The sequence below is a fragment of the Aegilops tauschii genome, chromosome 5 (assembly GCF_002575655.3).
Source record: "Aegilops tauschii subsp. strangulata cultivar AL8/78 chromosome 5, Aet v6.0, whole genome shotgun sequence".
Lineage (NCBI taxonomy): Eukaryota > Viridiplantae > Streptophyta > Magnoliopsida > Poales > Poaceae > Aegilops > Aegilops tauschii.
The window spans coordinates 465163273-465178095 of record NC_053039.3 but is presented as its reverse complement, the minus strand read 5'-3'; the positions used below and the strand labels follow the sequence as shown (position 1 = coordinate 465178095).

Sequence of the window (14823 nt, the reverse complement as noted above, 5' to 3'; positions counted from 1 at the left end):
GACCTCCGAGCCCCGATGGCACCGCACGCGCGCGGCACACGCGTTGGCAGGCGGCAGCGCGAGTGCCAGGAGGGGAGCGATCGATTGCCTCCGACGGATCCGTGGCCGTGCAACACCACCTGCGCGGCGCGCGTGACTGCGCTGCATGCCGCTCGCTCCACTGCTGCTAGCTGGCGCCTCCATCGCCGCTGGCCTGCGACAGGGGAGGGAAGGAAAAGGCGGTTTACTTTTGCCTCCCGCCGCGGTCGTCGCCGAAAGCCCCTTCGCGCGCCGCGGTGGCTCGCCGACACGCTTGGCCCACCGACGACCCTCCCGCCCTCGCCGTCTCCGGGCCCCGCACGCCAGCGACCGTCCCCGTCCCCCTCTCGCTTGGTCAGCGCCGCGACGGCGCTGGCCGGGTGGCCGTTCCGTCCGCTACACTGTCCTGCCAAACCCCTCTCTCTCTCTCTCTCCCCTCTGCGCGAGCGAATCTCTCTCTTCTCTGCAGGCCACAGGCCCACAGCACAGCACACGATACGATCTGCCCCTGCCACAAGTCACACACACACAAACACGTCCCTCGCTTTACACCCCTCCCTTCTCTCTCTCTACGTAGCAAGCAAGATCCTGCACGCACTCTCCCCGTCCCTCCCTCCCCCTATTTAACCAACCGCGGCCACCGGAGATCGACCGATCCACCGATCGGGACGGCCGGGGAGAAACCCCAGCCTCTCTTCATCCGCCCACCACCGCCATGCCCTAGCCTAGCCTCGCACCCAAAAACCCAAGCCTTTCAGATCCATCCGCCCAGTTCGTCGCACGCACGCCCGCCCGCTTGATTTATTTTAATTATTTCTCCTCCCCACCAAATCTCGCCGCATTCCGTACGGCCCTATATATTTCCTCGCCGCCGATCCGCCACGCAGCGGCGCGGTCCACGGTGAGTAGTGTTCGTCTCCAAGGTTTTTCGAAGCACGCGTGCCAAGTGTTTCTCTCGTCTTCGTCCGCGTTTCTGCTGCTTCTCTGTGGTACCAGATCCGTTCTCCGATCCTCGCGCGCAGCATCGGTCTCTGGTTTTCCTGTGGTCTCTTGCGTGTTTCGGTCGTCGGAGAAGGGTACTGGCCTGGGACCATGGCGCAGCAGCGGGGATCGGCTCGTACCGCGCTGGGCGACTCCATGGCAGGCCCAAAGCCGCTTTAATCTGCCTGCAAAAGCGTCGGGTTTTTCTTCTCCATTTCGGTTGGGTTTTTCCGCTGCTTTTCGAGGCCTCCCCCTCTTTTCTTCTGCCTTATTCTCGCAGCGGCGTCAGCGAGGAGGAACTACCACATGCGCTGCTGCTGCTCGACGCAATGCCTTCGTCGCTCCACAATTCGGGTCGCCGATCGTTTGCCCCGTAATTTTTTTCCCGTTGTGTTTTGGGACATCTACCCGATTTTTCCGCATGCTTTTCTGTTTGGGTCGGCAACGGCAGCAAGGAGCATCGGCTAGGGTTTTACTCTTCGATGTGGTTCCTTCCTCTTAATTCTTCGATTCGATTCGATTTGAGGGGCAAGCTTTCGCAGTTCAACGAGTGGTTAATCCGTGCGCTTTTGTTTCTTCTTGCGGCAGACAACGCGGAGGCAGATGGACGCGGAGGCGGTGAGGACCACTCCTCCGTCCGCGGCTCACACGCAGGACTCCCCCATGGTACGTGCCTCCCTACGTACCTGAAGATCACCAGCTTTTCTTTTGCCAGTTCGGCTTGCTTTTGCCTTTTTGTTCATCTCTGGGGCAATCTGTTGGATCTGTCTACTTTTTAATCTACTCTGTGTGTGTGTGTGTGTGTGTGTGTTTAACGTTACGGTTGGAGGTTGATACGACGGTGTATGCAGTGTCAGTTTGTTACATCAGCAGCGAAGTGGTAGATCGTTTGCTAGTTGGCCAGTTCCGTGTTAATGCGTTCTGGCTTAACTAATTGACGTTAGTAGGTAGCTAAAAGTATACTAGAATCGGAGAGTGGAGTGCATTTCGGATGGAAAAGATGGAAGTCCAACTAGTGCATGCATGGTACTAGATCCGGACCCCCCATGCTAAAATGGAATGTGATTTCCCAACTAAATGAACAGAATTCTGTTGAAAAGCATTAATTAATGTTTCTAACTGGAGTTGTAGGGGTAGTTGCTAAAGATGCTCCTGTTTGGTGTTAATTAAGGTGAAGTCTCATGTCATTATGATGGTCTGTTGATGATGCATGCACCAGTGTATTTTTGGGTGCAACTGATCCTTGAACAGCTGACACCTGTGAAGTGCAGTGCTAAATCTGCTTAAGAGTTAAGAGTACACTGAGAAAACAAAGACTGAAAGTAGCTTGCTCAGCGAGTGCCACTTTCAGCAACTTTTTGTTGATTTTTGCTGAATCCATTAGTTATTGGTGCAACTAGAAATGAAAATTTTCTCAATTCGTCCCGAATACTTATGTTGCGGATGCTTTCATGGCTGAAACTAGTACTGTAGTTCGATTTCAGTTGTCATTGTCCAAAGTCTGAGAATGTGTCCAATACTAAATATTGGCTACACACAAACCCCGAATATGGAGCAGATGGGACCAACCACCCAGTAGACAATAGCCAGTATCTGCAATTTGTTAGATTATCCAACAAGAACAGGAAACAAATTATTCTGAATTGGTACAATGTGGTTGGAATGTGTGGTGTTGAAATGTGTTTCCCTTTAGCATGACTGGGTCTTCCCATCACACGTCCACCCCCCAAAGCATTTCCATTTCAGTCCCACTGTTCTCCTTGATTCTCTTTATCTACACGAATCATGCATCTGTCTCACCTGTTCTGACTGTACAACCTTTCGCAGAGGCCACAGGTGCCCAGGTTCTACTACAAGAAGAGGTCTGCAGTCCACAACACAACTGGCAAGGATGATAGCAGCCCCAAGATCCAACCGCCCAGCTCGCCCGTCAGCAGACAGAGCCTGTCAACCTCTGCCATCCCCACCTATCATGCTGGTGAGTGAGCAATGCTGGTCTCGGACATGGAACGTCAGTGCAATCCTCCATTCCTGTTCATGCCAAGTTGTTGTTGAAATTGGTTTTCACCTCATAATTTGGTCTGGTCAGCAGGAGGGTTCTACGAGATCGACCACGACATGCTGCCCCCCAAATCTCCAATCCATCTCAAGTCCATACGCGTGGTTAAGGTAAGAATTCTGTCTTCTCTTCTGTCACTTTTCACCGTGCAACGCAGGTGGCTCTAGAGTGTGTTGTGCCTCACTGTCACTGTTTCTTGGAGTACGAGGTGTTTGATCTGGCTTGTTTCTTATGTGATCTCCGGCCGTGTATGTAGGTGAGCGAGTACACGAGCCACGACATCACTGTGAGCTTCCCGTCCCTCCTGGCGCTGCGGAGCTTCTTCTCCTCGTTCCGGGTGCCCAGCTCCGGGCCAGAGCTTGACGAGCGCTTCGTCATGAGCAGCAACCACGCCGCGCGCATCCTGCGCCACCGGGTGGCCGAGCAGGAGCTCGAGGGCGAGATGCACCAGGACAGCTTCTGGCTTGTCAACCCCTGCGTCTTCGACTTCAGCGCGTCGTCTGGCCCAGCAACGGCACAGGACGCGCTGTCGTCGCCTGAAGCTCCGCCTGCTCCGCCCAAGGCGCCGGCGGTCAGCTCCTGTCTCCTCGCCACCCTGAAGTGCGATGGCGCCGGGTGGGGCGTGCGGCGCCGCGTCAGGTACATTGGCCGGCATCGCGAAGTTGCCAAGGAGGCCAGCATCGGCGGCTACGAAACAGAGGCCAGCGTCAAGGAGCTGCAGCGCCCGGCTCAGGAAGATGACAGGAGGAGCTCAATCAGAGCCAAGAGGAAGCGGGACGAGGCAGAGGGAAGCAAGGACAAGCCCGGCAACCCGGCGAAGAAGAAGAAGAGCAAGGCATACAAGAGCCCCAAGAAGCCGAAGAGGCGCCACGTGGAGTCTAGAGACGGCGACCCTCGGCGCGGCAAGGAGCGGTGGTCGGCCGAGCGGTACGCGGCGGCGGAGAGGAGCCTGCTCGAGATCATGCGCTCCAGCGGCGCCACCCTCGGCGCCCCGGTGATGCGGCAGGCGCTGCGGGAGCAAGCCCGCAAGCGCATCGGCGACACCGGCCTCCTGGACCACCTGCTCAAGCACATGGCCGGGAGGGTGCCCGACGGCAGCACGGACCGGTTCCGGCGCCGTCACAACGCGGATGGCGCCATGGAGTACTGGCTGGAGCCAGCCGAGCTGGCGGAGGTGCGCCGGCAGGCCGGCGTGGCTGATCCGTACTGGGTGCCGCCGCCCGGGTGGAAGCCCGGTGATGACGTGTCCCCAGCTGCCGGTGATCTCCTGATTAAGAGGCAGACGGAGGAGCTCGCTGAGGAGCTCAATGATGTCAAAAGGTATCCATTTTTCTGACGTGTCCCCATTTTTCTGACTGCCCATCGCAGTTTCCCCTTCATGCGTTCGCCTGCAATAGAGCAAATTGTTTGATTTCCAACATTGTTCCCCCTCTTGGTGATGTCAAGGAACATGGAGCAACTGAGTTCTAACATGGTGGAACTGGGCAAGGAAGCGAAATCTGAGGCTGAAAGAGCTTACAGTTCATGGAAGGTAACCATGTCCTTCATATTATACTAAGATCCTGTCGATTTCCCTATCCAAGTATTTCCCTCTGTTCCTCTTTTGTGTACTTCTGAGGAAAGGTGATTTCAAACATACAAAGTTTTGTTGCTGCATCAAACACACAACCCTTTTGGAACTGCACTTCTGATCATCTTTAATCTGGTCTCCCAACTAACAATGTATAACAAGGTGTTAAGCACATACTAGTTCTTAATTAAGAATTTGGTTTCATTGTTCTGGTTTACTCTTTACTATATCTAAGCCACCTCCTTTGCTTGTTTTGTTTCTCAGGAGAAGTACCAGAAGGTGGTTAACGCAAATGAAAAGCTAGAGAAGCAGGTGTCGTCTTTGAAGGTAATTGATTGCCTTCAGAAATTCTAACAGTCCATCCCAGACTAAGCAAACTGTACATGTTAGTGCTCGAGTTTTTAAGAGAATTTAGCATTAGTTGAACCATTTTGATCCTTTTTAACTGCGGTGCATAGCTATATATATGCACATTGGTGAGCCTTTGTTAGCTGCAAGTAAATATATGATGTTGCATTTTTGAATTACAGGACACCTACGAGAATGTGGTTCAGAAACACAGTAAGTTAAAGAAGGAGGTGCGGTCACTGAAGGTACACTCATGTTGCTAAATGAATTCCTACTATTTGCATACCACCATTGCATTGTGATGTCTATTTATCTAACTAGGCCATGAAGGTTCTTAAGAATGTCTTGATTTGAGTCAGCATGTTCTCTGCTTATTCTGCTGTAATGTCTGCAGTACAATGACACTACTAGTAACTGAGATGAGCTGGGTTCTTTTTCAGGATAAGTATGATTTTGTAGTTGAAAAGAACGATAAGCTGGAGGAGCAGATGGCTTCTCTCTCCAGCTCCTTCTTGTCTTTGAAGGTAGGTAGCAGAGCCCTGTTGCATTGCATAGAATTACTGAACTCTGTCCCAGGCTATCTCTGTGTTCCTGGAGTAATAAATCGCTGTTTTCCATTTTGATTCCACAGGAACAATTTCTGTTGGCAGAAAATGGAGAGAAGCTGAAGCGTATTGCAATAGAGGAGGTGGGTGTGGGTCAGAACGAGGGCAGGCGGGCGCTAGATTTTGGTGGTGGTGAGCAGAGCCAGAGCCAGAGCCAGAGCCAGAGCCAGAGCAGGCAGCGTTCAGATGTTAGCGCCGGCGAGAAGAGGACGGCCAGGAAGAGCAGCTTCCGCATCTGCAAGCCACAGGGCACGTTCCTGTGGCCAAGCAGCACCGGCACCGACATGAGCGGGAGCGGGGGCGGCAGCAGCGGCATCAGCATGGACCACCACCAGCTCCCCCGCATCGGCCGTGCCACAGCAGTTGAGGTGGTGATGGCAGAGGAGCAGGCGATGCTGGGGGCGGGGGACTACTTCTCCACGCCGCCATCGGCGTCGTCCACCACCAACGCCGGCAAGCTGCTGGCCCTGCCCAGCCCGAGGTCACCCCTCCAGCCACAGCCCCTCTTCACCGCAGGGTTCACCGTCCCGGCCCTGCACCCCTTCGCCGGCCTCACCTTGCGCCACATGGTCAGTACACTTGCCTCTTCAGTCTTCATCTCCCCGCCAAATCAAGGCAGCAAACTGACGCTGATCGATCAATGCGTGTTGTGTTTGTTTGGCTGTGCGCGCGCAGGATTCGCCGTCGTCGCCCTGCGGTGCTAGTCTGCTGCAGCAGGGGGGGAGGAGGATGGCCATGCCCAACCTGGAGGTCGGAGGGATGAGCACCGTGGGCACGGACCTGGCCCTCGCCACTCCCTCCTACTGCTGAAGCTGAGCTCCTTCCCTTCCCCTCCCCTGCATATGAGATACTACCACGATCGGTACGGTACGGTGATCATCATAGGTTAAGATAAAAACTGCACAAACACATAGAGAGGATAAGATAAAACAAAAAAAGAGAGATAGATTAACGAAAGTGAGAAACAAGTTACTACATGGTCTCGGCGGTTCTCGATTACAGTCAGTCAGTCGGTCGGTCACACCTTGGTTACAGTCCGATAGCAGCAGTTTGCAATTTATTCGTCGTCAAAAAAGTTTCTAGTTGGTGTCGAGGATGGATGTATTGCCGGAAACGTGACTTTGGTTGGTGGCTCGCCAATGCCTGTTGATGACTCCACTATGTCTGTCAGTTGCTTCCTTCGACTGCCCTTTTTGTGACACATTTCAAATGGAATGGAATGTGTGTTTTGTGGGCTCCTTATATTTATATAGACTTCATACTATCATTCTGATTTATTTTTCATTTCCTGCTGTGCAGCTATATTCTCGAGTGGTGACACCGTGCATCTATGGTCGATCACACATTCACACCTACTAGATCGTTTGAATTCTATGTACACCTCAAACTAGGTAGAAACACATATAAACTCGTTATCTGACTATATCTTACTCCAAATGGCATTACCGCTAGCCCTCCATCTGAAAATTAGAGAGGAGTGCAATGTAGATCCTTGAAATATTTCAGTGATGTCACGTAAGTGCTCAAATTATAAAAATCATCATGCACGCCTGTAAAGTGCAATAAGACTCACCCCGTTTCCGCCTTACCGCTTTGGGATTTTAGCATTTGGCACCTTCTCACTGCATAACAAATCTATTTGTACACATCTCGTGCTCGCACACCTTTGGGAGTTTCCCGCCGCGCTTGCCTAATTCGCATTGGTTGTTAACACCGACGCTGCGACCGCGTGGAGGGTGCCCCCCCCCCCCCACCGCATCTTTGACATGTCTGTGCCTGAAAGGATCGAGATGGCCCGAGGAGGGTGAATAACAACAACTGTAAATTTTAATTAATTATTAGTGAGTTTAGGCCATGCGGACTATAACGGCATGCGTAAACTTGCTGCAGTGAGATAAACAAATCGATAAGCCACAACATGTAGTGAATGCAAGGTCAAGTGACGAAAATAAGCCACAACTAAAGAGCCAGGGTTAGGGATAACTAGAGAATCTAGAGACGAGGATGTATCCCAATGTTCACTTTCTTGAAGGGAAGCTAGTCACCGTCGGAGGGATGGGTGTTATCATGAAGAGTCACCCTATTCTCCTTGAGATATATCACAACGAATGTGTTTCTCAACCTCTGGTGGTAAACCTTGATGCGGCCTTCAAACCTTCACAAGCATCGAAGAAGATCACAACTTGATTTCTCACTGGGGACTCCTATCGCCCAGGAGTATATGACCTCCAAGAATAAAAAGACCACCATGGAAACTAGGGGCATTCAACTTTTGGTTGGTGGAAGTGTAGATAGAGCACTTCTCTTTCACTTTCCAAAATATTTGAGTGAAAGGGGTGGGATATCTCCAAGTAATTTGAGGAAGAACAATGAATGAGAGGGGGGGGGGGAGTTGTCACCTTCTTCTTGGGCAAGAATTGGGATATTTATAGCTAACCCCCAAATCAAACTGTTACGGCACATTTTCTACGCGGCTCGGAAGTTCTAGGCAGGGCTGGAAGTTCCGGGGTTTACAAAGAGTTTGGACCAAAATTATAACCTCTCTTAATGCACGGAGGTTTCAACCCTTGGAAGTTCCCGGGTATCCATGTAGTTTGCAACTGCGATGTAAACTCTCTTAGTCCGACAGAACCTGCCCGGAAGCTGCCTCTGATGTTCCAGGCTATTCGGAACAGGTGCGTTAACAGCTTATTCAAGGGCTCTCTCTTTATATTAGATCCCAGGCATGACTTTGGGTGCATTTTTGTATGTGTGCATGCAGTTGATTTTCACGGTATGTTCAAGATGCACCCCTCTTAATAGTGTGGTTGCCTTACACCCAATATAAAATATAAAAATGACCAACAATAGAATATGAATTTTTCCATTGAACCTAGGCTTTTTTTTCTTTGAATTGTGAAAGATTGGTTTCTATCCTGCATAGGAATAGGGGAATCCATTCCTGCAAACTAAAGGGCTTCAAATATTATTTTTTACAAAATTACTATCCTTTTTTCATAAAACTCCTGTAAACAGGCTTTGGTTTTTATTTATGTTTTCTCTTTTTTGAGATTATAGAAGCGCCTTTTCGTTGCTGCCAAGTTTGGTGGATCAAACTTGAGCGCCAAGTTCCTTCGGACCGGGCCAGAGCCACTTAGAATCCGACCGGTATACCCCTTTGCCCCTAAAACTATCAGTATTTACGGTCAGATTGCCACTAGGAGACAATCGTTTCGGTCCGCTCCTCCTCTTCCGCAGGGACAAATCCCCTCGTCCCGACACGAGCGCTAGGGTTTCTCCCCGCCGCCGCCGCCGCCGCTCCTCTGCCGCCGCCCATCCGCCCGGATCAGCCTCCCTCCCCAAACCCGCGTCACCCACCGCCGCCGCCGGCTTCCTCGCCGCCTCCACGTTCCCCCTAGCCCGACTTAACTAGCACCACCTCCCACCGCGATGGCGGCGGCAGAGAGCACGGCGCTGCCGGCGGACCCCCGGCGCGTCCGCAACACGTGCATCCTGGCGCACGTCGACCACGGGAAGACCACGCTGGCGGACCACCTCGTCGCCTCCTGCGGCGACGGCCTGCTCCACCCCAGGCTCGCCGGCCGCCTCCGCTTCATGGACTACCTCGACGAGGAGCAGCGCCGGGCCATCACCATGAAGTCCGCCGCCGTGCTCCTCCGCTACGGCGACGGCCCCGCCGCGCACCGGGTCAACCTCATCGACTCCCCGGGCCACATCGACTTCTGCTCCGAGGTCTCCTCCGCCGCGCGCCTCTCCGACTCGGCGCTCATCCTCGTCGACGCCGTCGAGGGCGTCCACATCCAGACCCACGCCGCGCTGCGCCAGGCCTTCCTCGAGCGCCTCCGCCCCTGCCTCGTCCTCAACAAGCTCGACCGCCTCATCACCGAGCTCCACCTCACCCCCGCCGAGGCCTACACGCGCCTGCACCGCATCCTCGCCGACGTTAACTCCATCTACTCCGCGCTGCGGTCGCACTCCTACTTCTCCGTCCTCGCCTCCCTCGAGGACCAACCGTCCTCCAGCTCGTCAGCCTCGCAGGACGATCTCCCGGACGATGCTGATGACGACGAGGAGGACGCCTTCCAGCCCCAGAAGGGCAATGTCGTCTTCGCCTGCGCCCTCGATGGCTGGGGCTTCCGCATCCACCACTTCGCTGAGTTGTACGCCACCAAGCTTGGCGCCAGCGCCTCTGCTTTGCTGAGAGGATTTTGGGGGCCGCGATACTTGGACAAAAAGGTGGATAAGAAGGGTAAGAAGAATTTTATGATTGTGGGAAAGAAGGCGGTGGAGGGTACTGACCGGGAGCCCATGTTTGTGGAGTTCATTCTGAAGCCCCTATGGAAATTGTACGAGGGAGTGCTGGGGCAGGACGGGGAGATAGTTCAGAAGGTCATTAGCAACTTCAAATTGAACATTCCGCAGCGGGAGCTGCAGAACAAGGACCCAAAGTTAGTTTTGCAGTCTGTGATGAGCCGGTGGCTGCCGCTGGCAGATGCAGTGATGGCAATGGTGGTCGAATGCACTCCTGACCCTGTTGTCGCTCAAGGGGCCAGGGTTGCAAGGCTTATGCCAAAGAGGGAGCTTGCAACAGAGGATGCTGCTGGTTGCGCTGAGGTTGTCTTGGAGGCAGAGAGGGTGAGAAGGTGTGTGGAGACCTGTGACGCGGGTGCAGATTCACCGGTGGTGGTGTATGTGTCGAAGATGTTTGCGGTGCCATGTAAGATGTTGCCACCGAAGGGGGTGCATGGCGAGTTGTTGAACCACGAGGATGCAAGTGAATCAGAGGAGTGTTTTATGGCATTTGCGAGAGTGTTTAGCGGGGTTCTTCGTGCAGGGCAGAAGGTTTTTGTGCTGTCGGGGTTGTATGATCCACTGAAAGGGGATGCAGTGCAGAAGCATGTACAGGAGATTGAGCTGCAATACTTGTATGAAATGCTGGGGCAGGGCTTGAGGCCAGTTGCCAGTGTGAGTGCTGGGAATGTGGTTGCAATTCAGGGCCTTGGGCAGCATATATTGAAGAGTGCCACATTGTCATCCACCAAGAATTGCTGGCCCTTCTCAAGTATGATGTTCCAGGTGTCTCCGATGCTTAAGGTTGCAATTGAGCCCGCCAACCCGACGGATCTGGGAGCTCTTGTTAAAGGGATCAAGCTTCTTAACCGAGCAGACCCATTTGTTGAGTACACTGTCACGCACAGGGGTGAACATATCCTTGCCGCAGCTGGGGAGGTTCATTTGGAGCGGTGCAAAAAGGATCTGGAGGAAAGGTTTGCAAAGGTTAAATTGGTCGTTTCGGACCCCCTGGTCTCCTTTAAAGAGACGATCGAAGGAGAAGGTGCTGGCTTACTGGAAGGCTTGAAGGCTCCGCATGCATTCGTTGAGAGGACTACTCCAAACGGGAGATGCACTGTGAGAGTTCAGGTCCTAAGACTTCCCAATGCTCTGACTAAGGTCCTCCAAGAAAGTGATCAACTGCTTGGTCAAATAATGGAGGGGAAAACAGCAAAGAGGAGTGTAATGTTAAACCCACAAATTTCTCAAGATGATTGTGATTCTGTTGCGATGCTTAGGCAGCGCATGGTCAGTGCAATAGACAGTGAATTGGAGGCCATTTCTGAGCAAGTGGATAAAGAAAAACTTCAGAAGTATAGAAAGACATGGCTTGGCTACCTCAAAAGGATCTGGTCCTTGGGTCCTTGGCAGGTTGGCCCAAACTTCCTTCTCTTGCCTGATGTTGAATCAAGTGATGGTGTGATAACCATGGAAGATGGAAGGCAAGGTATTCTTGTGCGTGGTAGAGCAGATTTTTCTGAGAGATTGGGGTTTGTGAGTGGATCTGATGCTGAAGCTAACCATACTCCTGACAGCAGTAAATCATCAGCAGATACTCCTGAATCGTTACATCTAGAATCTGTGGCACTAAGGAACAGCATTCTTTCAGGATTTCAGTTTGCCACGAACGCAGGGCCTTTATGTGATGAACCAATGTGGGGTCTGGCATTTATCATTGAGCCTTACATATTTGCTGACAACTCTGATGCTGCCCATCAATCTGATCAATACAACATCTTCAGTGGCCAAGTAATAACCGCAGTTAAAGAAGCATGCCGAGCAGCCGTTCTTCAGAACAACCCAAGGCTTGTCGAAGGCATGTATTTCTGTGAATTGACCACCCCGACTCAGCAACTAGGTTCAACATATGCAGTTCTTGGTAGGAGACGAGCGAAGATTTTGAAAGAAGAGATGCAAGAAGGGACTTCAGTATTTACAGTGCATGCTTACTTGCCTGTTGCCGAGAGCATTGGATTTTCTAGTCAGCTCAGGACATTAACATCAGGTGCAGCCAGCGCGCTGCTTGTTCTTAGCCACTGGGATGCTATTCAGGAGGACCCTTTTTTTGTCCCAAAGTCACAGGAGGAGATTGAAGAGTTTGGAGATGGGGCAAGCATTGGGCCAAACTTGGCTAAGAAACTTATGAATTCCGTGAGGCGGAGGAAAGGATTGCACGTTGAAGAGAAAGTTGTGGAGCATGGCACGAAACAGCGAACTCTCTCTAGGAAAACATAGCTGTACTTTTTTGTTAGGTAGGGAAAGTGTATCATTGTCCCTGGTTTTGTGCTGGTAAACTGCAATACAAGACAATATCAAATATGGAATCAATGTGACCATATGGCTTTGATTATTTTTCATTTTTACTGGTATGTTTTGCTTGAGAAATTATTACTGGATTGTTTTGTCACATGTGTGATATATTAGAGAATGTTTAGTTGTCTGTTATGGGTTGCTGATATTCCTATCATGTTGGCTACCCTATTTGATCACATGCCCAGTTATGCAGGAACTCTCTAGATATTTTTTGTTTTATCCTAACTCTTGTTTTTTCTTCTTTGGTACTGGACAATTTTGAGTTGTTCCAGAAATCTTACTTTCCGCTTAATTCCTTCAGTTTCTTTTAATTCTCAAATTGTTATTACTCTACCTTGAGTTCACAGCAGTTGGCTATTCTTGATATAGACTGTTAGAAATAACTAATCAACATGTTTGGTAGGACAGTTGTGGGGAACTTGTATGATATTTCCGACAATGATTTCTGTTTTGTGCTATATTGATTTGTATATTTTCTCTTGCTTCAGTGAACTGAAGAACTTGCTTAACTGTATAACTGAGTTGCTTGCCAAAACCCTCAGGGCTATCTTCTTTGACATGTCTTTAAAATCTTAACTTGTCAAACAACCGATTGACATCCCTTGGATCGGTTAAACTCGTTTCTATGCTTACACGAATCTTCAGGTGTACTCTGTCTGCTTTCCACTTCAATTAGTTGCTATGTTTTGATCATGGTGACATACTATTTTGCATTGTCTTTGGCAGCGTTGGTTCTGATCATTCATGGCACGGTTTATGTATGTTATCTGTCGTCCTGGTGCTTATTCTATGGCATTCATTCACTTATGAAACCAAACATTCAGAATTTATCAGAACCTGATTAACTTGGAGAGAGATGAGTGTGTTACTAACCTTTGGAGAACATCCTATGGCCTGTGTAGGGAGATGATTTCTTTGTACCAGGAAGGAATTACTGGTGTTGTATTATTGTACTTGTTCAGGGGCATGTGCAGCTGCTGCAGCTCCTGACTGTAGGTGAATCTATGACAAACTGACAATGGAAGAATGGTAATTTTATGGGTTCGATGATGACTTATTTGATTGTGGAGGTGAGATAAATAAGCAGGAAAGTGTTTTCATTCTGTTCATTTGTGAGTACTCCCTCCGTCCGAAAAAGTTTGTCCCAAGCTTGTTCCTCAAATGGATGTATCTAGCACCAGGTTAGTGCTAGAAACATTCATTTGAGGGACAAGTTTTTTCGGACGGAGGGAGTATTTGATACAAGTGCAAATATATTTGGTTAAGTATCACTAGTATAACTGAGTTTCAGAGAAGACTAAGCTATGCCTCATCTGTTGCATATCTAATAGCAACCTACCAGTTAAATGATGGCAGTATGTTCTTCTGCAGATTTCTATTGATTATGCATATCATTAGTATAATTTATGTGGAGTCAAGACATATAAAATGTCATTTTATAAGCATTCCTAATCCTACTAAAGATGCCATCTATGAGAACCCCACATGCCAATGATGCAATGTGTCCAGTCTGAATTCACTTCTCATTTGGTTTTGCTGGTTACATCTCAATGCAGGCATTTCACCTGAGGGCTACCGCACTCTAGAATTAGTTTGAGCTCAGTTCTTGGATCTTATTACTCACATGTATTCTTTTTGCGGGTTTATTGAACTACAGCTTAGCAGAGAAGTCTATACTGAAACCCCACTGATTTGTATAAACTGATTGCATCGTGTGTTATCTTGTCTGTGGTTGCAGCCATTATCAGATCAGGGTGGTCTTGTGTGGTGAGCGAACCATGGATATTATAGCTCTAACAGGAGGAAACTTGCTCCACGATTTTCCTTGAAACCTTAATAGGACCACAGCTACATAGAACACAGGAGTGAAACAATCCATTGTCCAGCAGCTCCTTTGACGGCAACCGGATTGGCATTCTGGTTAAGACCTACTGTACTAAGGTTACTGCGGTCATGACCACGTTGAGACTTCAGGTATGCATTGCTCACTGCTCCATACTACATGTTTATACTTCGTTCCTTGCCCTCCTCTGTAGTCTGTAGGGGATTCAGTGAAAGCACTGCGTGCCGCTAGTGTATTAACAAAGATCTCCTTGGGATCGCTGAATTCTATGTGAAGTATGTTGCTCTTGGTTCAACTGTCGATGGTTTGACCCGTTTTTCCACTTTCAGTCCGTCAGATAATAGCTAATTCATTTCTGGCCTCCGTGTCGTCGAATTGCAGGATAAAGTCCGTGTGGTCAAGAGCATCCCAGTCCAAGCCAAAGTGCCAAGTTACTTCGTCTGGACATCTTCAAAAAGAAGGTGAGATTGCCATGTTGTATTTCTCCCTGATTTTTCCTTTTTTGGCGCCTAGACTGCAGCGTTGTCAGTTTACCATCACCATAGTTAAGCTTAGCCCTTCGCAATGGTTGTGGTATTCTTCATGTACATACAACTGTATGTTTTAGCAGTACCAGTAGCTTTGCAGCGAGCTACCATCTATGCCTTGTCCAAAAATTATTAGTTTCTGCCCCTGGCACCACTGTAGACTGTTTATTTGGTCTGCATTCATCTTACACCTATTGAAGGAAATTTAGTTTGGCAGGCAGGCATCC

The 14823-nt window shown here is 50.1% G+C and overlaps 2 protein-coding genes across 3 annotated transcripts; both read left to right on the top strand.

Annotated features, from left to right (window-relative positions):
- Window positions 1-248: 248 nt before the first annotated feature.
- Window positions 249-6823, top strand: LOC109767556 (protein AMEIOTIC 1 homolog). Of its 2 annotated transcripts, none has more exons than XM_040390852.3 (11): window positions 249-919; window positions 1588-1665; window positions 2827-2977; window positions 3089-3168; window positions 3315-4378; window positions 4505-4589; window positions 4893-4955; window positions 5159-5221; window positions 5417-5500; window positions 5608-6150; window positions 6257-6823. In XM_040390852.3, exons 2-11 carry the CDS (start codon window positions 1603-1605, stop codon window positions 6389-6391), a joined length of 2331 nt encoding a protein of 776 aa, XP_040246786.1. In that variant the 5' UTR covers window positions 249-919; window positions 1588-1602; the 3' UTR covers window positions 6392-6823. The 2 variants fall into 2 exon arrangements, with proteins under 2 accessions (XP_040246786.1, XP_020181895.1); XM_020326306.4 differs by having other exon boundaries at window positions 250-919; window positions 3092-3168.
- A 1944-nt stretch (window positions 6824-8767) lies between these two features.
- Window positions 8768-12320, top strand: LOC109767554 (uncharacterized). Its single transcript, XM_020326305.4, has one exon. The coding sequence runs from the start codon at window positions 9011-9013 to the stop codon at window positions 12146-12148; it is 3138 nt and encodes a 1045-aa protein (XP_020181894.1). The 5' UTR covers window positions 8768-9010; the 3' UTR covers window positions 12149-12320.
- The last annotated feature ends 2503 nt before the right edge of the window (window positions 12321-14823 follow it).

Coding starts and splice junctions, on each gene's coding strand:
- LOC109767556 (XM_040390852.3), top strand. CDS start 1,603: ATGGACGCGGAGGCGGTGAGGACCACTCCTCCGTCCGCGGCTCACACG. Junction 3,169..3,314: donor AGTCCATACGCGTGGTTAAG/GTAAGAATTCTG, acceptor CCGTGTATGTAG/GTGAGCGAGTACACGAGCCA. Junction 6,151..6,256: donor GCCTCACCTTGCGCCACATG/GTCAGTACACTT, acceptor GTGCGCGCGCAG/GATTCGCCGTCGTCGCCCTG.
- LOC109767554 (XM_020326305.4), top strand. CDS start 9,011: ATGGCGGCGGCAGAGAGCACGGCGCTGCCGGCGGACCCCCGGCGCGTC.